The 25,423-nt window shown below is 33.0% G+C and overlaps 1 protein-coding gene across 7 annotated transcripts in view; it reads left to right on the forward strand.

Annotated features, from left to right (window-relative positions):
* Positions 1–23,797, forward strand: part of LOC143249744 (protein FAM219A) — a 60,950-nt gene extending 37,153 nt beyond the window's left edge. For all 7 annotated transcript variants that reach the window (XM_076500091.1, XM_076500086.1, XM_076500087.1 and 4 more), the window contains exons 5-6: positions 7,166–7,249; positions 18,407–23,797. In XM_076500091.1, the coding sequence (XP_076356206.1) occupies positions 7,166–7,249; positions 18,407–18,593 (271 nt within the window). In that variant the 3' untranslated portion in view covers positions 18,594–23,797. The remainder of the gene's footprint in view (positions 1–7,165; positions 7,250–18,406) is intronic.
* Positions 23,798–25,423: the final 1,626 nt, after the last annotated feature.

Below are 25,423 nucleotides of genomic sequence, written 5' to 3' on the forward strand. Positions count from 1 at the left end.
CTCTAACAGAGTTTTGTTAGATTGGTTGATACTTATAGTCTACTTTGTGTTAAAAATTAAGGCTAGTTGTATCATTTGTTCTTTTCTACTGATACCAGGGTTTTTGTAATTTTAGGGTAGCGTGTATTTCATTTTACTGGTATATCAATCATTCATGTAACTTTTTTGTTTTTTTTCCTTACATCCCATCTCATACATAGGTTATTGTTAATACACATTAATTTCATTTTTGCTCTTACTGTCTTTCATACTTCCTTTTAACTTGATTTGTGTAGAATTCATGAGCAAGGGTCTGCAGTTACTTCTTCCAATATTTTTGTTTTAGTGCTTAGTGATATCCTTGGTCCTGCACTTTTCTTGATTAGGCTTATCACGTCTGTTATTTCCATTTTACTAGTAGTTCTACTTGTGGGTTACTAACTAATTAAATTAGATATCTTGTTAAGGCTTAGCAAGCATCTGTTGATTTCAATTTACTTTTGGTTATACTTCCAGGTTAATTGATAGTCAGGTTAATTATTTTTTTTCAGCACATAACATCCATTACATATGTTTATTTCACTACACAGTTTCTTAGCATTCATATAATTTACTTTATAACTTATGCTTCTTACCCTTAACTTTGTTAGTGTGGGCCCACAAGGGCTGGGGTCCACTGTAATTGCTTTCAGTATTGCTTGCTTTCCTTCAACAATGGCCCAGATTTTGTCAGTTTTCCTCCACCATATTATGCATTGCATTCCAGTCTTCATATTACAGAATCTGCTAGGGTATCTCAGGTTTTTGTTTTAGACATGTTTCACAGTATATTTCTCTTCTAACATTGTTTCATGTTGTTCTTTGTGTCTCTCTTTGGAGAGTGGGTACTTGCAAGCTTTGCCCCATACGGGCTTTAACTATTTTTGCCTTAGCTTACCAGATTTTTTTCTTGATTTTATGTCCTTCAGATCTCTTTCAATCCTATCCATTATCTCCCCTACCAAGTTTTTCATCTTTATATTACTCTCTCTACTCTTACAGGTGATTCTTATCTTCTACTTCTTTTTTTAGGTGTACCACCTACAATGTATATTAAGAGATTTTTGTATACCTCTACCTCCTTCTTTCCATATTGGGGTATTTGCCATCTTTAGTTCTTTCACTCTCCACATGGCTTCTTTACTTTTGAGATTTTCTTGGGATACCTTTGTTTGTTTACCATCCATTGCTAATGGGGACTTAAGATCAAATCTTTTTTTCAAACTCTCCAGTTATTAGGGGCTGTCCTGTACATTTAGTGTCACATGAGGTATCTGCCATACTATTTAAAATTTTTTTTTAGTTTCTCCTTTGTTTCATTCTGAAGTATTGTCATCTTTATTCCTTTGCTTGTTCTACAAATTTTTGTCCTTCCTTTGAGTTTTCTCCATCATGTTTGGGGTTCTGGATTGATTAGTCCCATTTCACCCACTTTTTAGTTCTTCCCTGTTTTATTATGATCTCATTTTGGTAGGTTATTTCTGCTTGACTGGGAATGCCCATGGTACCTATACTTATTTTCCTTTCTCAAGTCTTTTTTTTAGGTTTTTTCTCACCAAGTGAATGTGTTTTGGTTCCATATGTCTTTAGTGGGATGGTCTGCATTTTCTGTGACATACACCTTTTGGGGAATTTTTACCTACAACATTCCTTGGATGTCTTTGGATAGTTCCTTCCTAAAGGCTGTAGACTCAACATACTTGTATACACCTTCCATTTTCAGCTTGAGTAGTTGGAGATGTTTTTCCCATTCCATACCTCACATTCTAGACTTTTTGGGGTGGGTATTTTTATACAACTCTCCACTGGGACCTTCCATTCTTCTCCTTGAATATATTCAGTGGAGTTTTCTGTTATCTGAGCCATTCATTTGATTTTACTCTTTAATTTTGATCCTTCTTTTCTTGTTCATATGCATTGAGATTTGATGACTTTTCTTGTGATATTGGAGTTACCACTTCCTCCATCCTCTTCTGAAATATTTCTATTCACTGGTTCTACTTATCTCCATATGTGGGGGATGTGGTTTGATCAGTAGGAGGCTTCAGAACAATGGTCTGAAGGCAAAATGTCTTATTATCTTCACATCCTGGCACTTTCACCAATCAAATGTGCTTCTGTTTACTCTTTTCCTCTTGTCCAAATTTGACTAATCTTGTTTTATTTCAACTCTTTGACAGTGGTAGCTTCTGAAACTTGCCAAGTATGCAGTCATTCTTGTTCCCTTTGTGATAGACAGTGGATTTTCCTTTTTGAACCTACACAGTTGACATACAATCCTTGGAGGGTTGAATTAAAAGTGCTTTATTCTTGTTGCTGGTTGACTTTCCAGTTCCATCACACTTTCTTCCAAGGTATGACCTCTTGATCCCAAAATTGTTGGCAGGTTTGCTTCCTCTGTGTTCTGGGTTAATCTTATTAACTTACATTTTTGTGGCACATGTGATATATTCATGTTGACTTTTTTTGATTCTTACCATCTTCTACATTTATGCTTGGTCAGATCCAGATGGTCTTCTCCATTCAGTTCATGTTGTGGGTTACATAATTGTTCTTATGGTTCTTTTCCATGGAATTGATTCCCATGGTTTCCTTCTGTTACCATACTTCTTTGCCTGTGATTTTTCTCCCTTCCTTTCTGACCCATAAGGTTTGGTTTACGATTTGATTGTTCTTTTTTTCTTTATATCCTTTTTACCATCATCAGTTTCTGGTGTCATCATTCTGATCAGGTACCTACCCTTTTTCCTGCATGTTAACCCTTTCATTCGTTGGAGGTATTTTATCTGTTGAGCATTGGAGCTACATTTCATACATTAATCTCCATTCTCTGTTTTGCTTGCTGTTTCTATCTTGTCTGGGTTCTATCATATTATTGTTGCCATACTTCACACTTTTGTGAGACTATGACTGGATAAGTTACCTTTTAGTGTGTATATACATTTTGTTTTTCAGGACAAGACCTTCTTTTTCTTCACGGATTTCGCTCTGTGGTGAGTGGTGTCTGTTTAGGTATACCTAAACTAGTAAAAGCTGCACTGTAAGGCCACTTATAATTCCATGACCACTAAATGCACATTGCTCAGGTGGAGTGTTATATAGGATTACTTTAGGTTTATTCTCACAATGTATTTGCTTCATTAATATGCCATCCTGGTCCTGGACTGTGTTCACCCATAGACTTCATGGGTAAAGCAAAGGGAGTACCTGCCCATCCCTACCATGTCTTGTATTGAATAAACTTGTGTGGTCTGTTTTTTTTAAATAAGAGTTTTGTGATTACCCATTGCACTGTTTTAGGTGTTGTCATTCTTATGGACTTTCCATCATACTTTCTCCTCTTACCTTCTAGTGGTGTTTGAGAGTCCTTACAACTCTCCAGCTCTAAGTTGCTGAGATGGTGGACTGTGCATCCACCTGAAAGTGTCAATGAAATACAAATAATATATAGTCATGTGAAAAAAAATTAGGACACCCTATGAAAGTCTGTGTGTTTTTGTAACATTTTTGGATATATAGATATTTAATCTTAATTTTAACAATACTGAGAGATTATAAGAATATAATTAAACAATTAAAACTGAAGAAAAGACTTTTCAAGATCTTCTGTAAATGTAATTCTACAAAAATGCACATTCTAACTGAGGAAAAAGTTAGGACACCTCTACATTTATTCCCACTTAAAATGGCTCCACTCACACACAGGTGTATCACACCAGGTGCACATGATTAGAAGATCGTTACTCAGCATTTTGAATAAGGTTTGCCCTATTTAAACCTCAGACATTTAGTTGGGTGTGCTCCTGACTGTTGAAGTGAGCACCATGGTGAGAGCAAATGAGCTGTCTGAGGCCTTCAGAAAGAAAATTGTAGCAGTTTATAAGTCTAGTAAGGGATTTAAAAAGATCTCAAAAGATTTTGAAATCAGCTATTTTACTGTCCAGAAAATAATCAACAAGTGGAGGGCTTTCAAAACAACTGTCAACATGTCCAGGTCTGGTCATCCAAGCAAGTTCACCCCAAGAGCAGACCGCAAGATGTTAAAAGAGGTCTCCAAACACCCTAACATGTCATCACGGGATATACAGCAGGCTCTGACTACTGTTGATGTGAAAGTGCATGCCTCTACAATCAGAAAGAGACTGCACAAGTTTAACTTGCATGGGAGGTGTGCAAGGAGGAAACCTTTGCTCTCCAAGAGAAACATCTAGGCCGGACTGAAGTTTGCTAGAGAGAATGTAGACAAAGACCAGGACTTCTGGAATAATGTTCTTTGGACAGATGAGTCCAAAATTGAATTATTTGGACACCAGAACAGAGGACATGTTGTGGCGTAAACCAAATACAGCATTCCAGGAAAAGAACCTCATACCAACTGTGAAGAGACTGGTAGATGGCTACAAGAAGTGTCTCACTGTAGTTATTTCAACCAAAGGGGGTAATGCTAGCTATTAGGGGGTAGGGTGTCCTAACTTTTTCCTCAGAATATGCATTTTTGTAGAATTACATTTACAGAAGATCTTGAAAAGTCTTTTCTTCAGTTTTAATTGTTTAGTTATATTCCTATAATTTCTCAGTATTGTTAAAATTGAGATTACATATCTATATATCCAAAAATGTTACAATAATACACAGGCTTTTATAGGGTGTCATAAATTTTTCACATGACTGTATATATATGTCCTAAATATACATAAATGATAAAATGAGAACTGAATTGAGAGCAGGGTTGTGATGTTCTGCTGGCTTAGATGATGATATGTCTCCCATTATGTAACATAAGAGTGAGCTATCAAAATTCTGATTCACCACTTCCATTTGGACCCCTCACCTCTGTGTGGAAATTGGTTTCCAGTGGCTTGGTTATAAATTTAGAGCTGGACCAATCAACAAAATCCTCACTTATGTATTACAGATGTGTCTGTTCTCTCACTCATTTCTACTCTTGTTACCCCATCCATGTTGTGGGTCATGATAGAGGTATTTTCAGATTACAGGCCTTCACTCTTTGCTATCCCATGATGTTCCTTTTATTCTGAGGATATTACTGCACTAGGGCAGTTCCTGTTATTTGAATTTTCAATGAGATGGTTTACAAGGACATCTTTTTCACTGCTAGATATAGGGTTCATGAATCAATCAGTCAATTTCTCACATTGTTATCATGTGTCCTGTTCAAGGGATGGGGTATAAGATTCCCTGTGGTCTTATAAACTTGAAGTGAATACAGAGGGATCATCTTTCTTACACCTATATGGATGTTGGTTCTCAGTGGATTGTGTTTTGGGTTGTAGTTGACATGCAGGTGGTTTTGAATTATAGTTGACTGTGTGGATGTTGGTTTCCAGCAGCCTGGGTTACTGATGCAGTTGACTTGCTGTGAACAGTTTGTCTTGCCCTATCCATTCTACATCTGGAAGCATATTCTTTTACTCTCACCCACATTTATGTATTATGGGATTGAGATTTATATATCATGTGGTTTGGATCCTTCACCATACTACTTCTGTACAAGGAATAATCTTCACCCAGTGCAGAAAAAGGTGTTGCAAATATGAGAGGAAATATGGAGTAGCACATTTAATTAGTACAGAACATTTTCAGTACAGCAAGATTACAACTTCCAATACTGACAATGTATTTGTGGTAGGTTCTAACCTTTTTCCATACTTCCTCCCCATTGAAAACTGGTGATTTCAGCTTCTAACAAAATTTAAGTTGATTGTTCAGAAGAATCAAACAGAGGTAATCATATGCAAAAAAGAGAGTATGTTGCACTTTTATTGTTAGAGGGTTGTAACATGATGATTTGCATGTAAGATGCATTGGAATAATTTATTTCCAGATGAGTGGGAGCTTCAAGGCTTCTGGCTTGCAAAAAATAATTTTGCATATAGAGGGCATCACTGAACAAGAATATCTATTATTGTGAGAGGATGTAAGAACGTATAAGAAATACATTTTTAGTGTGGGAAAAGTATAACATCTCAGCCAAAAATGCAATTATTGAGAAGGACTTCTTTATACCAGAAATGTTGGGTATTTCATTTACAATCACTCCAATATTATACACTACATACTCTGCAATTGCATTATATGAGTGATAGTCAGTTTGTTATCCTGGGTGTTAGGGTGTTTTTGACTGTCTGTCTTTTCTCTTGTCAGTAATTAAAAATTAGGAATTGGGCACATATCTTTAGCATCTGTAATAAATACAAAATGTTTTGGATTTATGGAGTCCCTAAAGGAACACTGGAAATACAAGAAAAGAAGGGAAAAAGAGAGTGAATGATTTTTTTTCTTGTTAGAGTAATAAATTTTACACCAATTTAGTAACTTATATCAGTAAGATGTTAACCTGTAAGATTAATGATTTTGCAATTGCAGATGGATAACTGACAAGAGGTTTTTGCCCTTATTTCTAAATTTTCCACAATACATTATTATAAGGTAAGCATGAGGCATTTAAAATGTCTTGAAATTGGAGACATTTTGCTGAAAAGGATATACAAAGATATTACTAATTATTTTTACCCATGGGTATGTAGAAAGGTTCCAGACAAGTACATAATATCAGCTGGATGTACAGCTGGGGACTCAATACATACTCCTTCTCAGTCCAGTTAATTAGATATATTAATTACTTGGTTAATTTGTTTTTAGTTCTGATCTGAGTGTGTAGTTTGTTTTGATCTGAATTTAATAACAAAATATTACCCATATTCTTGGCTCAGTACACGAAAAAGCAAAATAAACATTTCATTTTTGGTGTGGTGCCTGCCCCTTCTTGTATGTTGAATTTTATATTAAAAGATGGAAATTAAATTGTGTAGTTGTTTTCTTAGACACATATGCATAATTACCATATGAATGTTTCAGTAAGATCATTAAATGACTTACTCCTCAGTATTTGTTTAATAAGGCTTCATACACTGTTAATGTCAACATTGGGGAAACACCAGTTTACTTAACATGTTCACAGAGTCTGTCAATTGTAATATGTTTTTTTCTCAAGTAATTTTATATTGATTTCTTTGTTTTTGTAGCTTTACACTACTAATAAGATACAATCATGTGAATCTTTATTGTCTTATTATTATTGTTATAGATTTTACATCGGAATAACAAATATGTTTTTCTGTGTCAGGTTGCCTGTGCCAAACAAATCAACTAGCACTCCAGTAGTAACAAAAGCAGATGAACAGCCATTAGTTTCTTGGGAAACTGATAGGTGAGATGGAATATATAAATGCTGCTATTTTAAAATTTTATGTCCTCAACAATTAAATCTTGGTAATATTTATTGATTGTATATTAATGGAAAAACAATGATCAGGATATTGATTTATGATGTAAATTTCTACCATTTTTCCTCACCCAAACAGCAGTATTTGATGACTTGAACTGATTGTATCAAAAGCACACATCATGTTTATTGAAAGAAAGGTTGATTTCCACTCAGTGTATAACAATATCTTATAATGTTTTGAATATACTATATTACAGACACATATTGATGCTACATTTTTTGAGATACACGAACACATTAAGTTTTGAATGCAACCCTGTAAAAAGGTTGTGACAGAAAACTTTGACCACTTCTCACACACACATTATACACATCACATTCATATCCTTCAGGGTATTCTGCTGTTCAAGTATAAGTTAAGTTTTGTTACATTGGTTTTATTCCTCTGTTCAATAAATGTCACATCATTGTACATATAAGAGTGAACTACAAACATAATATAACAGTAGTCTGTACATATTACACTTAAAAGATGGCATTAATAAAGATGAAGTATTTTTATTACATTGCTCAAAAACAATTTGAAGAAATTCACATTATCATCTTGAATCTACTATGCATACTTTCATGAAATGTAGTAAATGTTACAAATATGTTGGACACAAAAAATTAGAATTTCTAATGGTTTGTCTGCAAACTTAAATCATTTGAACTTGGTCTGACTTGTCTGAGTGTAAGGTGATTTTTATGTTAGAAATAAAAGTACATTTTTTTCACTTTACAGTTTTTATAATTCATTTATGTAACCTTTAGAACTTTCTAAATGCACATTAACAATTTTTTAGATTGTTCTCTATTCTAACACTGCTGTAACAAAATCATCTGCAGTGAAAATTGAAAGATATATGATTAGATTCAAAATACAATTGCAGTTATTTATTTTAGAGCTTTAAACCTCTCACCTTTTCACAACTGCTTTCATTTACTTCTATTGTTCTTTGAATCATGTGTAATTACTGTGATAGGCAAATCACCAAGCAGAAGTGTGGAGAGTTTAGGGTGTACAAAGTTTCACATTACATCACAAGATGTCTCTAACTGCCTATATTTCCTTGCATGTATGTTACTCCAGGGAAAACATTTTTTATTTTTGTTTCATTTAAGCTTTCTTATCTAATGTAATAAGTTTTTAATTTTTATATTCTAGTTATTTTTGTTGAATACTTTATATCAATAAAAAATATACATAAAAAGGCAAGATATTTAGAACTTGCTACTTTAGGATAGCTTCCAGTTGATTGCCTTTGTTTTCCAACTATATTGTTTGTCCAATAAATAATGTGTTTAGCTTTCAGATAGAAATTTTAGTAAATCAAAAAGGTGCCATTCACTAGATTAGATTGTTTGTAAACTAGTGTAATTTCTTTTACTTTCTAAATAACTTATAAATAGTTTAAAAAAGTAAATACTTCTCACATTAACATCTTCATCCAAACTCATCAAGCTTCAATAACAAAGTATTTGTTTTTAATGACTCAAATGAAACCAATGACCACTTGATTTATGTAGTGTATAACTTGAACTATGTTTGTTGTAAATAATCCAATTGCAAGTGTCAGTGATCATTTGCTGGATGTGCTAGCAGAGTCATGGGATGTGTGTTTGATTTTCTTGTTCATATATCACCCAAGCAAGTAGATTATAGTGTATATGTTTACATTGTGACTTAGAACTGTCTGTCTTATAAGTGCCGGATGTTTGCTGGATTAGAAAGAAAATAAAAAAAATGACGAACTAGTAGTTAAGAAGTGTCATGTGATACAGAGAACTACAAATTGAAAATTTATTTAGATATTAAGAAATTGAAACTTAAATAATATTAAAGTGTATATTAGAAACTATATTTAATGCTAAGTTTGTTAGCATACCTTGATAATCTAGTTTTTATTAAATTTTGAACCTTTTGTCTCCTCTGCTATACACGTAGCATTTATACCCTTCTGTACGTGCTGTTACTGAATTATTGCTAAATTAATTTCTTCTCCTGTTTGGTAAACATGAAATAATTTTACAGTTGAGAACAAAGTAGAAGCATAAGATAGAAGTATTCTGTGTTTTACACTTGCCAGATGGCATCAGTAAAGAGAAAAGGTCAGTTAATACAGATGTGGAAAATTTTGTATTATACTGCAGATCTTTGTGGGTTTTTTAATCTTTTAATTTGTCCATTATCAATTTTAAAATAGAGATTGTGTAAAAATTGTTTTTCAAATCTATCTTTCATCTTTTATATATCATTGTCAAGGAAGCTTTTCATTGAATACCAAAACATTTTGGCTAAGCTGAATGGTGTGAAACAAAACTTCACCAAACATTTTTGGTCTTTTACTTTACAATTTCATATTAAATTTATAAAATAAATAAAGAAGTGTATATGTATATACAAACAGCACTGCATATTGATTTTTATTTTCTTGTTGACCAGCTATTTCTGATGGTGAGTTCTGGCAACAAATAAATGTTTTCTTGGACAGTGATTTATGAGAATCAAAGGATAAGTCTAAAGTGCTGTTTTTGTGTACTTTTAAATTGTAATACCTGAATAACAAATTGAGAGGAATGTGAAGAAAAGGGTCTGCTCTCCCACCATTTGTCAAAGCAGTAACTTGAAGTTTATTTCTTGTGCAGCTCATAATTGTATACTTGTGTGATTTAGACAACTGGAAATGGTGAAATTAAAAATTGTTTTGTAAGGGAATGAAAACACTTGAGAGTTATAGTTCCCAAATTAAATATATGCTTGGAAATTAATCTCAAAAGTCATAAATTCACTTCTTGAACTTAAGATTTAAAGTAATTCTGTTAAATTGTTTTGCAGTTGGTGTAGATAGTATATTTTGATTTGAAGAAGAAAGTAACATATATTAATAGTTGATCACTATCACAAACATGACAGAAATGAATAGTATACTATTTCTTAATATTATGTTCCATTGTCTACATTGTTTTAGAGGTTGCTGTGAAGTTCATAAATTATTCAAGATGTATATCATTTAAAATTTTTATGATGATTCTTTAACATTATTAACACATCACATTCTTTTTTCATAAATTTAATCTGTTTATCATGACATAGCATAACATTATGTTTAGGGACAAAATGTTGTTCTGTTGGTCCATCTCAGGTGTTCTTTTTTCTAAGTCAGATTTGAACTGTTAAATTAAAACAAACAAATCCTTATCATTCATATAACTATCAATTTTTTTTCAGACTTACTCAAATTTACTGCCTCCTTACCATCTGAAGTCAGCCCATTCCATCGGCCAACCACTCTATTTGAAAAATAAAATTGTCTTAGCTGAAGACGGCTTCTATCTTACTTAAGTCCATATTTGTTTTCCATAGTTCTTTAATTCTTGCTGCTAATTATGAAAAATATTGATGCATCAAGTTTGAACACAGTACTCCAAATGTGATCTGACCTACCCAGTAACCTATACAATGAAATTATACAGTCATGTGAAAAAAATAGGACACCCTATGAAAGCCTGTGTATTTTTGTAACATTTTTGGATATATAGATAAGTAATCTCAATTTTAACAATACTGAGGGATTATAGAAATATAACTAAACAATTAAAACTGAAGAAAAGACATTTAAAGATCTTCTGTAAATGTAATTCTACAAAAATGCATATTCAAACTGAGGAAAAAGGTAGGACACCCTACCCCCTAATAGCTAGTGTTACCCCCTTTGGCTGAAATAACTGTAGTGAGATGCTTCTTCTAGCCATCTACTAGTCTCTGACATCAGTCTGAAGAAAGTTTGCCCCACTCCTCAATGCAGAATTCTTTCAGCTGTGAGATGTTTGAGGGGTTTCTTGCATGTACAGACTGTTTCAAGTCACCCCACAGCATCTCAATGGGATTACAATCTGGGCTTTGATGCAGCCTTCCAGGACTCTCCATTTCTTAGTTTTCAGCCAGTCCTTGGTAGATTTACTGGTATGTTTTGGGTCATTGTCGTGTTGCAGAGTCCAGTTCCACTTCAGCTTTAATTTTCTTACAGATGGTCTCACATGATCCTCCAATACCATCTGATACACAGTAGAATTCATGGTGGATTCTTTGATTGTGAGCTGTCCAGGTCCTGCTGCAGCAAAGCAGCCCCAAACTATGACACTTCCACCTCCATGCTTCACAGTTGGTATGAGGTTCTTTTCCTGGAATGCTGTGTTTGGTTTATGCCAAACATGTTCTCTGTTCTGGTGTCCAAATAATTCAATTTTGGACTCATCTGTCCAAAGAACATTATTCCAGAAGTCCTGGTCATTGTCTAATTTTCTTTCTGGCAAACTTCAGTCTGGCCTTGATGTTTCTCTTAGAGAGCAAATGTTTCCTCGTTGAACACCTCCCATGCAAGTTAAACTTGTGCAGTCTCTTTCTGATTGTAGAGGCATGCACTTTCACATCAACAGTAGCCAGAGCCTGCTGTAGGTTCCGTGATGACATTTTAGGGTTTTTGGAAACCTCTTTTAGCATCTTGTGGTCTGCTCTCGGGGTGAACTTGCTTGGATGACCAGACCTGGGCATGTTGGCAGTTGTTTTGAAAGCCCTCCACTTGTTGACTATTTTCCGGACAGTGGAATGGCTGATTTCAAACTGTTTTGAGATCTTTTTAAATCCCTTACCAGACTCATAAGCTGCTACAATTTTCTTTCGGAAGGCCTCAGACAGCTCTTTTGCTCTCACCATGGTGCTCACTCTCATTTCAACAGTCAGGAGCACACCAAACTAAATGTCTGAGGTTTAAATAGGGCAAGCCTTATTCACAATGCTGAGTAACGATCTTCTAATCATGTGCATCTGGTGTGATACACCTGTTGTGTGAGTTGAGCCATTTTATGTGGGTGTAAATGTAGAGGTGTCTTAACTATTTCCTTGGTTAGAATATGCATTTTTGTCGCATTACATTTTACAGAAGATCTTGAAAAATATTTTCTTCAGTTGTAATTGATTAGTTATAATAATTTAATCTCTCAGTATTGTTACAATTGAGATTACATATCCATTTATCAAAAGTTGTTACATATATACACAGGCTTTCATGGGTGCCCTAATTTTTTCACATGACTGTAAAACTCCTTAGGTTTTCCCCAATTTCCACCCTCTCAACCATTTCTGTCCTGAACGTTCACAATAAATCTAAAACAACATTATTTCAAGTAGGTTTCTTGACCAGTGGGTGTGAAGAAATCCATCTTAGACAGTTTCCAGAAACCTTTGTTTTTGATGGTTTGACTCCAGTATTTCCCAGTCAATATGTCTGAAATTAAAATCACTCATAATTATGACTTCACTAAAAGCTGAGATATTTATCTCACTTTAAAGTTTCTCACTAATTTCATCAATTTTGATCTAGTGGTCTGTAACAAATTCCTTCTAAGAGCTTTTTCCTTTGATATCCATTAACAGAAACCCAAATGGATTCAGTCTCCTTGCTATTATTTTTAATATTTCTCATCTTCAAAAGGATGTAACTTGCACTTTACACAAAAGTTGCACCCCCACACTGTCCCTGTTAAATAACTTGTGTATTTCAAAGAAGTTGGTCATCAAAATCATCTAAATTTAACCATATTTCAGTTATTTCAATTATATCCAAATCTTGTGTTCCTACCAGTGTCTTAAAGTTATGTAATATATTTCTTATATTTCTAGCATTACAGTATTAACAAGTCTATTCTTATAACTACCTTTGTACTGATTTCCTATGCTAAACTTTCCTTTTCATCTCAGTTTTGTTTCATTTAGTTTATCTTTGTCATCACCACTATAAAGTCCTTGTTTAAAACATCTCTTACATCTGAGCCAAACATTTTGCTACTTAAGTGTAAACCATCCATCTTCCTAATGAATTGATCCCACAAGTCAAGCCAGGTTACCTACCAATTGTTACATGTTAATTTCAACCTGCCATTTAACCCTAGTGACTGTATCCCTGAAACAGTTAATTCATGGCCTTTATTTGTATATGCTTTTATCATCCCCTTGTTCTTATCAAATAGTTCTTTGAACAGCTCTTTCTTTTGTCCTTAGCCCTTTGTGCATAACAAAAACTGTGTCATTGCAAGTCCCTTTCATTATATCTCTTGCTCTGTGAGTTATGTCTTCTACCTGTGCTCCAGGGTACCATAATCTAACTATTTTCTCGCTATTTATTCTACAGACTATTTTATTTACTTGCCATGTCCAGGAATCACTTTGAACTATAACCTCTTAGTTCATAATCCATATTTTTTTTGCTTTTCCTCTCTCCAATAGTTCCTCATCCATATAAGCCAATAGGATCTTTACAATTAAGTTCACTACTTTTAACCCTAATACTACCTTTTCTAACTTCTTTAATGTCATTGTTAACATTAGCTAATAACTTCCCTGCTTGTTAAAGCTTGAGCTCTCCTTGAAGTCCTGCTTTCATTTCTCACAGTTTATACTTTTCTTTAGCTATTTCCCCAACGTTAGTTAAGATAACTTCTAACATTTTCTCCAACTTGCAACCACCTTTGCTCATAAACTGAACATCCTCATTACTAGCTTCTTAAAAGTACATAGTAGTCGAGAATTTTTAAACAAAACTCATTTATTGCATCTGTTGCTTCTAACAAATGAGAAATACTTAATTCTCAAACTAGTCTTGACCATTGTATTATCTGTATAGTTAAAATAAACTCTTGATACTATGATTAAATTCCAGTAACCTCCTTTTAAGATTGTTAAGACTAAGTGTGACAATTAATTATTTTTTACAATGTATTAATTATATAAAAACAATGCATTTTTCTTACAATTTCAATGCAAGTTGAATTATAACTAAGCCTAAAGAACCATTACTCATATTGAGCCTAATCTTACATTATACTGTATTGTACATTAGTAAAATCTAAATTAAGAGGTTATGCCTACTATTTTAGTTCCCAATCTTATTAAATCTAGTTATTATTTTGTTATTGAACTGTAATTTCTAAAGATAAAAATAATAAAACCAAATACCAAGGTATACCTTAACCTTTTTGCTGTGGGCAGGTTAAAAGTGCATGTCACAACATTTTAGAGTTATTTTCAAAATGTTATTAAATAAATTTACTTTTGTCAGTAGAATTATCTTCAAAATTGAGTTTATAATTCATATTTTAATATTTAAAAGGAAATATAAAGAAAAAATGATAAATATAAGTTTGTGTTTGTCACTTAGCATGTCCTGTTGTCATTTTTCTTAGTTTGTATTTTATTCTGCCTCACATATGATGTATGCACTGCTTAATGAATTAGAAACTCAAAGATATAGAAAACCTAGTATACAAAATAGGAACCTCTCAATTCTTTTATTTGCTGAGATATCAATATATTTAGCCAATTTACAAGAATCAAATTTAGAAATCTAGCAGACTAACCTCCCATTTCTTCATACATTTGAAACTTCTTGTCTAGTCCCACCTACGTTTTTGATGAAGTGTTTTCTATGTACATAAATCTAAGTCATAAATAAGTAGCTTGAAAGAGCAATTTCATAGAAACTCTTTAACTACTGTGATGACTAAGTTGTTGATCTGAACAGATGTAAGAATTTTATAGTTTTATAAGCTTGTTTAGTAGCATTAATAAATTAAGGGGGCTTTGTATGTACTAATATAATAAGTTGATAATTAATTTGTTTTGTAAAATGAATATTTGAAGTCTACAAAATTTAATATCTCTTCACCTCCTGCTTGGAAGAATAAACAAGGCTTATGGTGAGGCTTAGTGTGTTTGACACTGAGTACCTAATCTCATAATACTGTAAGCCCTTGGAATCTTTGTTTTTTGAATTATTTTCTTTTTATTCTTTTATGTTTTAATAAGAATCAAACTAAAATTTAAACATTTATAAATGACTAATTTTTATTGATTGATTAATAATTATGCTGAAAGGGAAATATGATTTTATAACCATGTACAAAAATAATATCTTTGTATGCCTATGTGGTATTCCACTAAATTCCAAATATCGGTTAAGGACAACCAGTACTCAACACTTGCAATACTTATTGGATCAATTCCAAACAATATCATAAACATTTTTATAGATTCAAAGTGCAATCTTGTTACCCTGGGGAATTCTCATTGTAAACACTGTAAGATACATAAGCTGATAAAATTCGTATTGTGTAGTTGAAGCGAGGGCTAAGTCACTTTATTTCTTCTCTTGCTTTCAAGAGTATTATATTACAGTATCACATAAACAGTCGAACGGTAAAAGTGGTGATTTATTGCTTTAATTTCATCAAATTTCTACTTCAGAAGTTGTCAGTAAAATGAACACAAAAAATAAATGTGAAACATTTAGCAGTTCAGACTCTTGTTAGGAGTACTTTGAAACCTCATGATCAGTAATGAAGAAAAAAGGGCACAGCTGCTTATTTTATTTCTGATTTTAGAACTTTTCATTACGCTTTGATGATTTGTCTAGTGGCTGGAGAATCAAATTTACTATCAGGGTAGAGGTAATAACAGATAACATAAAGCTTTACTGAAGAAAGATTCATATTTATTTGGAAGGTTTTGGAGGTTATACAAATTAAATTTGAAATTTTATAGGAAAAGGAAAGTATTTCTAATTTCAACATTCACTTTGTACTCAGGCTAGTGTATAAAAAAAAATTGATATATTTATGGTCAACTCTTTAGTAAAAATACTTCATGAGAAATGGATTTTGTTGTGCAAGCAACATGTAATGTTTATTAAAATTATACCAAAGTGTGTGAAAATACACAGGCTGTATAAACAATTATAGTATGAAAACTAATTAATTTGAAGTGGTTACGAGGTTGATGAGTTTGACTGACCCCATGTTGAGAGTGGGGTCAGTCAAACTATATATTGAAAATCTTTGCTTTTTTCATATGTGCATGGGTGTGGTTAAAGTGTTCATGTCACAATCTTTTAAGAGAGTTACAGTAAAAATTTATTAAATAACTTCATTGTAAAAGTTTGCTAATACACATGCCATCAAAACAATTTATAATTAAAATTTTATTGTTATATAACTTTTAATCTCTTAATTTTAAAGGCTCGTACTTAAATACTATTTCAGTATTTACTTTTTTGTATCACATGATACTTCTTTGTTCAGAATTGTACAATTTAGAACTCATATCTACTTCTGTATAGTCTATTGAGTTTGCTATAAATTTATAATAAAATATAGGAGTTATAACATAAACTTATAGCTTTTAATCATCCTACTTTACTGAGATATAAATGGCAAAGTCAGAGCCATATGGTACACTTTCCTATTACGACTGTTTCTTAAAGAATGTCAATAATTCTCTCTGACATTTGCATTTTGGGTATTTTTAACCAATAAAAAGAGAAGGTATTTATTTAATGATTTGCATTTAATCTTTCTTTATTTGGATAACCTTTTTTTTTATATTATTCAGTCTACAAATTCATTGGTGCTATTACCACAATTACTTTGATCAGTTAACCCTTTTGGCACGGTTGGCAACCACAGTCAACTTGAAGGCTCAGCACGGCAGGCGACCTTCCTTTATTCCTGTTATTCTTATGTATTGAATTTAAATATATAGTATTGGGTACAATCACTGAATATTTCAGGGACTTTTGTTGAGTTATCGCTGAGATATCATGCTTTTAGTACTGATACCGTAATTAGTTGAAGTATCAAACATATATATTCAGCGCCATGCCAAACATTAAAAGTTGTTTTTCAGTGCTGAAAGGGTTAAAGGAATTATTTTAAATCATGTATAGCATAGAAGTTCATTTTAGTTATGATAGGTTTAAGACGTTGTTTTTGATCTTTTGCTTTCCAATATTTTGTGTTCTAAGTTACATTAGATTTTTAAAAAAACAATTTAATGTAACATAAATATCTGTACCATAAAATAAGGTTGAATTTTTATGAGACATCAAAGATTGAGTGTAAGAGGTCATATGTAAGTGTTAAGTTTCTTGTTCTGTGTGTATATTTTTTATTTATTGTTATAAAGATAACTAAAATGGAAAATTAGAAAATTGTTTGTTGAGTGAGAAAAGTTACATAGAAATTATCTGTGAAGTATGCATGTGAGCTGCTCTTACATTATGTGATTTGATATTTTGTTTACTTGGCCAAGTATGGCCAGGTGGTTAGGGTGTGTCCCTCTACTAGTAATCTGAGTGTTGTAGGTTCAACTCCTAGTCACACCAAACATGCTTGCCTTTTCAGTCATTGGGGCATAATAATGTGACTGTCAATCCCACTATTCATTGGTAAAAGAGTAGCCCAAGAGTTGGTGGTATGTGATGATGACTAATTGTCTTCCCTTTACTCTTATGCTGCTAAATTTGGGATGGCTAGTGCAGATAGCCCTGGTGTAGCTTTGCATGAAATTCAAAACAAATGATGATTATGCTCTCAGTAAATTTAAATGAAAGCATCAGTGAAATGTCAGAGGTTTGAAGATGTTATGATAAATAGTTGTAACAATCTGCAATCATTGTAGAAAAACATTTACTTTTGGATTTCTTTTATATCTTTTAACTTTTGTGACAGATGGGCTCTTTACAATGAACATTGTAGAGGAAATAAGAAATAAAGGGTAAAATTTTATCCAAACAATTTTTGACATTCAAAATTATATGTTTACTTATGTGTGCTTACACAATCATTCTTACTGTTAGCATCAAGTGTTTTACATAATGTGCTTTCTCTATATGCTAATCTTTTTTTGCATAGATCATATTTTTATACAATGTTGAAGTAGGTTTCAATGATTGAAACTTGTTTGTAAACAACGTAATTTTCCATAGTAATATCACTATATAGTATTTATATAGATACTTATTTATTTTGTTGTTGTGGGTTTTTACTTTCTTCTTAGAAATGAAAGAAGTAGGCTTTTGTTTTGGAGGGACTTGTTTATTTTTAATAATGTTGGGCACACCAATTTTCTTTTGTTATCAGGTTTTCAGTTTATGTATAATTTTAGGCATTTGTTTTTTAAATAATTTTAGTGTTGTGTCTAAATTGTTTATTAGTGTTAGTTACTTATGAAGTTGTGCTAAGATTTCATGTTTAATGTACTTACAGTGAAGAAGAATATGAATTTCATACAACCTCAAAGTCTGCCTCTAGGGAAATCACTCAGCAGCTCATCCAGGATGGATACAATCTTGACCTGACACCTGATGATGAAGACCTAGACCTGATTCCTCCAAAACCTTTAAATCAACGTTGTGTTTGTTGTGGGATGACTTATTCTTGTGTTGTTCAGTAAATCAAGCAAATGCCTGATGCTGTCTTCCAGAAAAGCATACCCTTGTGCAGTTTGTCTACCAGCTTGTACATTTAGTATTATGCATATTGAAAATTCTCAGTATTCTGAAATAAGTTTATTCCAGATATTAATGTTAATATATCTAATGAATAATTAATTTTCGTTTATTCTAGTATGAAATGTTATTCACAAGTAATATTTTGTACAAATTGTTTTACTAAGTAATTATTTCAAGAAAGAAGCACAGTGTTTGTATGACTTATTTCCTGAAAGTGTACAACTGATTTTCTTTACATTGTATATTATGTATTTCAGTATATGGATATGTACTTACGTTGTGCATGTATGTTAGATAATATATATGATCTAATGAAATAACATTCCAGATAATACTAAGATGTTTTTAACATTACATGGAAAATAAGTTGTGTGTGTGATGTTTTTTGTTTACCTTTATGGAAATGATAAATTATAAGGAATCGTGTCAAAGTCTGTTATTGGTGCTTGATAATGATACTGAGAGAATCTAATTGGTGCTCCCTTATTGACATTACACAGTACTAAGAACTGAAAAATATTTTACAGATAACTTTGGAGTATACTGCTATTTATAATAAAGTACATTATCTCTTCTTACAGATACAGGCATTCCCCTTCAGTGTTGCCCTCTGTGTGCAAAACGTTTTTGCACACCACAAGTCTTGAGCTCCTATGTATCTTGCATGCAGTGCAGTTCAACTGCATCTCACAACAACCTTCCAGCACTAGGAGTGTGACTCATCCTCCTGATGCATGTGACTCATTATTCAGTTATACCGAACAATTACTCTTGTTTGGCAGTCTTTGTGTCAAGACGTTTTTTTATTGTGGCCTTCAAATGTTTTTTTTAAACTTTGTGAATTTTTAAAATTTTTTTCAATCCTGAATGAACTGCTTTGTAATTTATTCTGAAGTGGAATTGTTGTTCTCCTTTTATCAGACATTTGTGAACATAAGGATAACTTAATTTTTTTCTAGATTTTTATTTATTCTAACACTGTTGTGTTTAGCTATTCATCTTTAACAGTGAATTCCAAGTTACCACTTTGGTGGTCATACCATCTACCAGCATACTTACTATGGCTGCAGGTGGGGGGGGGAGAACTTGACTATGGAATTATCAGCCCTCATTCAAAGAGATATTGATTGTTATATGAGTCAACCTTCTCCTGACATCACCCATTTTCCTCCTGAATGTGCCGATTTTTTCTACACCTGATTTTGTCATGTCATCCTTTGCCCCTGCTGCAGAATCAGCTAGGCCTAATATGGTGTTTTTGGACATGGTTTCTTGGGTAGGTTCTGTTTTATCACTTTCCTTGATTTTGTTGTAACTCTCTTCTTCCTTGTTACACGTGTTTTATGTTTCAACTTTATTTCTAATTTGATGTGGTTAGATTACTATGTTCTATGTACAACTTTCTTCCTTGGTACCCAATCGTACCTCTTCATTCTGTAGCAACTATCTGCTGTTTGTGTTCTTTCCCCTTCCACTCTTACCAGTTGGGGTTGGCTTTTAATTAAATTGGTTTATTCTTTTTTTATTTTGTTGTAATTTGTTCTAGGTGTCTTTTCAATACATTAGACACCTTATCTATTCCCTGGTATCCGATCTCTGTCATCCATTGAAGGAAGTTTTTCAGTTGTGGGTGTAGATCACACCACATATATCTGTCTCTCACTGTCTTCACCTGGATAGCTGTCTCTTCCTTATAAGGTTATCATCTTCCTCCTGTTGCCATTCTTCAGACTTTGGTGAGGATGTGTCTCAGTATGTTATGTTTTAGTATTTTTTAATGTATATAATCTTTTTCTTCAAGGGAATGACCCTTTTTTTATCTTTATTTTCCTGCTTTGTGGTGAGTGGTGTCTATCTGAGTATACATAAACTAGTCAAATCTGCACTGTAAGTCCAGCATTACTTAATAGTTATAATTTCCAAGGCCAATAAATGCAAACTGTTGAGATCACTTATAGGTTTTCCCTCTTGATATATTTACTCCTGGACCATACAAATGCATGGACTTCACAGATAAAGCATAAAGGGAGAGCTGCTCACCCTGCATTTTCTTAGACTGAATAAAGCAGCAGTTGTGTGCTTTTCTAAATAGGGTTTTGCAGTCACCCATTAGAATGTCTCTTGTGTTTACATTCTTTCAGACTCTCCACCATGTTTTCTCCTTGTTTTCTTTCATTAGAGTGTGGAAGTTTTTAACACTACATAGTTGAAATTAGATCAGTGGTGTTCTACTGGTGTAAATGATAAGCTATCCTTTGAACTGATGTTCCATTTGTGAATGAGTTTATCTAAGTGAGTGAGCCATTAAAACTACAGTTCTCCCCCTTTATTTGGGATCCCTGGATGTTGACTCCCAGTGAGTAGGTTTTTTGATTCAAGGTGGACTCATTAGTAGAACTTGTTTCACATGTATTATAGGTGCACTAAATTGGACTAGTGCATAAATTTTCCTTTGTACTATTTCTCAAGGATACTGAGGGTGTGATTGTGCTGGTGATTGTTCCAAACTGATTGATTTTGAGTGGGATATTTCACAGTATGGGGACATCTTTATTATTTCAGTTGTCTTAATGTCAGGTTTTTGGATTGGTAAAATAATTTGCTACCATGTACCATGTTCACAGATAGGTGGGTGTAAAATATGTCACAAATATACTAAACTTGAGTTAAAGATGGTACAGTTCTCTTTCCTATCTTCACAGGGATTTCAGTTCCCAATGGCTCAGTTTCAGATTGTAGTTGACTTATCAATTGTATGATCCCTTTTCCTTCCTCGACACGGATGTTGGTTCCCGGTGGCTGGGTTGTTAAATGCAGTTGACTTACCTTGTATGATATGTTGCTCTGTAACCACTTTACACCTTGGTGCACATCCGTTTTACTCTCATCCACATTACTGTCTTCAAAGGAATTGAGATTCCAATATCAGGTGGTTTGGTTCCTTGTACAAACATTGCTCTCTCTTTTTTGAATGTGCCTCTGCATGGAATTTTCTACCCATGTTTGCAACATTTCTTTCCACGCTGGTCATAGAATATTCCCAGCAGAGACATGGTGAGGACTCTCAAGTAGGATCCTCAACTATGAGGATCTCCCCTTTTCAGGTGTTCTTTGAACACTTTTGAAGGATGCTTCTTTCTTTCTCTTGCAGTGGTCCCTCAACCTATTTGATTTGAAATTCTACCTATAACTATGAGAGGAGATAATGTGTACCATATGGTAAGTTGTAATATTTTATACTGATAGGTACTTACCTCTCTCACAGTTCAATCTCTTCCTTCGTGCTAAAAACCGATGCTTCGATAAACTGACAAATTTTGAAATGATAGTTCAGTAGAATCAATAGAGGAAGCCATATGCATCAGGAGGGTATGTTGCACTTTTATTGGTGAAGGATTGTTGCATCATGATTTACATGCGAGATGATGTTTAACCATGTTGATCATGACTTATGTGGGAGGTCAAGACTTGTGGCATGCAAAACAATTTTGCACAGAGAGGGCAGCACTGAACAAAAATAATTACACCTGTGAAAGGAGGTAAGTACCTATTGGAAATACTTTTCCAGTATAGGAAAATTATAATTTACTGAAAAATAATTGATTATTTATTTACATTGTATAAAAGTTTGAGTATACTGCAAGAAGTACATGTTTCTGCTGTAGTATGTCCATAATTGAGAGGAATCATATTCTAGTCATTAAAATCATCAGATCTGAATTTTACATTCAATGATTGTTGAAGTTAATAAAGAAACAGGTAAGAATTACAGATAAAATATGCTGATTATGGTGGATGTTTATGAGATTACAATTTTTGTTGACAAATTACGAGAATGTATACAAAAATGATTGTATATAACTATGCTAAAATTAATTTTCTCATATTAAACTTACAAATTTAGAGCATTTCTTTAAATGATTTTGAAAGAAATGCTGATAATATTTTTCAAAACTATGTAAGATGTAATTTAATAGTTTTATAGAATGTCTTATATAGGCAATTATAGTAAAACATTATTAAAAGTAAAAAACTAATATTCTTGAAACTGAAGAGATTGTGGAAATCATTGGCTTTAACAATGATTTCTGCCTCAAGATTAATACTATTTTAATTGCACAAATTATTTTTCCCCTTTTTGTTTATTGTGATATAACAAACAGCTTTACTTTTCGTATTTGTAATGTTAAAATACTGTGCAATTTATATGAAATAATCTCTACAAATTATAGTATTTAATTATGATATTGTTATTGAAAATTATTCAAACTTATCAAACAATGTAATGTTTGTTGTATTTTTACTGCATTTAAAATGTGTGCAAGATAGTCATTTTATATACAATTTTATATTTAAGATTGTACAACTTAAAATTTAAGAGTTAAATTTGTGTGAGTGTAAATTAGCTGAATGGCACATCAGAAATCAACATTATCTGACTTAAACATTCGTACTTAGATAAAGGATATAGAGACTTATTAAGGTGCATCTCATACAGATGTTGTTTACTGGAACAATACCAGCAATTGAAAATGTAAGTTTTTTTTATTAAACTCATCTGTTGGAAGTTTTATCTAATGGGAATATTTTGAATATAACAGTGTTTTTCCGGATAGTCTACACTGCATTAGCAAGTGACTATATATACTCATTTGAATTAATATTGTATTATGAGAAGTAGTGCTTTAGACTGTATCATTCTGAATCACATTCTAGTCATTCAATGTGTAGAATGCACCAAAATGTACTAAAACTTAGATCACAGATTGACAAAAGTTATCTGTACACCATACCTTGTTTTATTTTTAATAGCCTTTTGCATAAAGGTCTAGTCATGAGGCTGTCTTTTGTTTATAGTATTGTTTGATTTAACTTATTGTTAGGTTATAATTGTATTATGTTATTTAGACTGTTCGAGTATCTTGATAAAACTTTATATAGTAGACTTTGCTACCTTAACAGTAATTTGAAAACACAGATTTAGACAGAAAAATATGTTTTTTTACATTCACACGTTTTTTTCAGTTTGTTTTAAAAAGTACACATAGGTTTCTTCATAAATATTTTGTCTTTGCCTATATTTTGTTTCTTTTCAGAACTTTTAATGTATTGCATGAAAGTACCATTAAATCAGTATTACAAGGTATCACATTGCCTCCTTGTTGCTGTTACTTGGTTAATTTGTTAAAGGTATTATTAATACCTATAATATAATGGGAGGGACCTTCTGTTAGTTATGTATGCATTTTGTATACAGTGTTGACTTCTCAACCTATTTAACTTATTTGATCCCAACTGAAGGTACATGTGCTTTTATTGTTTATCACTTCCCATTCCTTTACTTTACTCACGTAACTGGCCTGCCAAGGCCAAGAGTGTTAAGGCGTTCGTCTCGTAATCCGAGGATCGCGGGTTCGAATCCCGGTCGCACCAAACATGCTCGCCCTTTCAGCCGTTGGGGCGTTATAAAGTGACGGTCATTCCCCCTATTCGTTGGTAAAAGAGTAGCCCCAGAGTTGGCGGTGGGTGGTGATGACTAGCTGCCTTCCCTCTAGTCTTACTCTGCTAAATTAAGGACGACTAGTGCAGACAGCCTCGAGTAGCTTTGCGCGAAATTCAAAAACAATACTCACATAACTGCATAAATTATTCTTTAATGAAACTAGCCACAAAACATTTATACGTTCCTCGTGCCTTAAGGGACCAAAAACAAGTAGTCCTGTTGTAGCTTTGCGCGAAATTTCAAAACAAACAAACACAAAAAAAGCCACACGGTTGCATAAGCTTTGGCTTGACCACTAACAATGCAGGGATACATAATTCATGCATTGATGAAGCCAGAAACAAAACACACACACACATGTAACTATTACATTACAGGATCAAAAACGGTGCACGAATACATAAGTCGTTTTTCGATTTGACTTCTAACAATGCATGGGTACATAACTTATGTTGTGTGTGGCACCACAAACAGAACACACGTTCTTTATTGAACCACAATCATTGCATGGGTAGATGTGTTCTTTATAGGACCAGAAGTATACTGTTAGCCGCATAGGTGACAAATACATCAAATTAATGAATAGGTTAAACGATCGCCAAGTTTATATTTTTCAGTTTAAAAGGGCGTCGTTTTGTTGTTTCGACCAAGTGTTATTCGTTAGACCGCAAAGCTTGCGATGAAAGCGCATGTGCGTAATTAAAAAGAACAAAAACCGCGTGCGTGGCATTTTGAACATTAGACGTGAAACTTCTCTGCAACATTACATTTTTTTTTAAAGAATTGTTATAAGTTATGAGAAGAAAAAAAACCTATTTAAAGAAAATACAAATAGCGAATCTCTAGGAAAGAAAAGCGTTCATTTAAACCAGGTGGTTGTAGAGTCCCCAGATTGTAGATAATTCTTTCCAGTCGTTTTCTTATTTTAGTTTTTTGTCATGTCTGTAATAAAGAATGGGTGGGTCCTTGAAAAGTGGTAGGGTCTTAAATAAGTGTTGTGTTATTGTTTAGTTTATTATATTTGATCTTGTTGGTCGGGCGGTATGTCAGCAAAACATTCGAATACAGCTTTGGGAATATTCGTGATTGCATTCGAACACTGTAGGGAAAATTAAAGTATTCGCTGAAAGATGTAGTAAATACTTAATATTTCAGAACTAAATAGCAACTATTTTAATTATTTAATATCTCTACTGTCATTATTACTCAGCACGTTAAATCAGGTCAGTAATCTCCAACCACGTTGATGTTGTTGTATTACGTGGTTAT

This window comes from Tachypleus tridentatus, chromosome 4, assembly GCF_004210375.1.
Source record: "Tachypleus tridentatus isolate NWPU-2018 chromosome 4, ASM421037v1, whole genome shotgun sequence".
In the NCBI taxonomy this organism is placed as follows: Eukaryota; Metazoa; Arthropoda; class Merostomata; order Xiphosura; family Limulidae; genus Tachypleus; species Tachypleus tridentatus.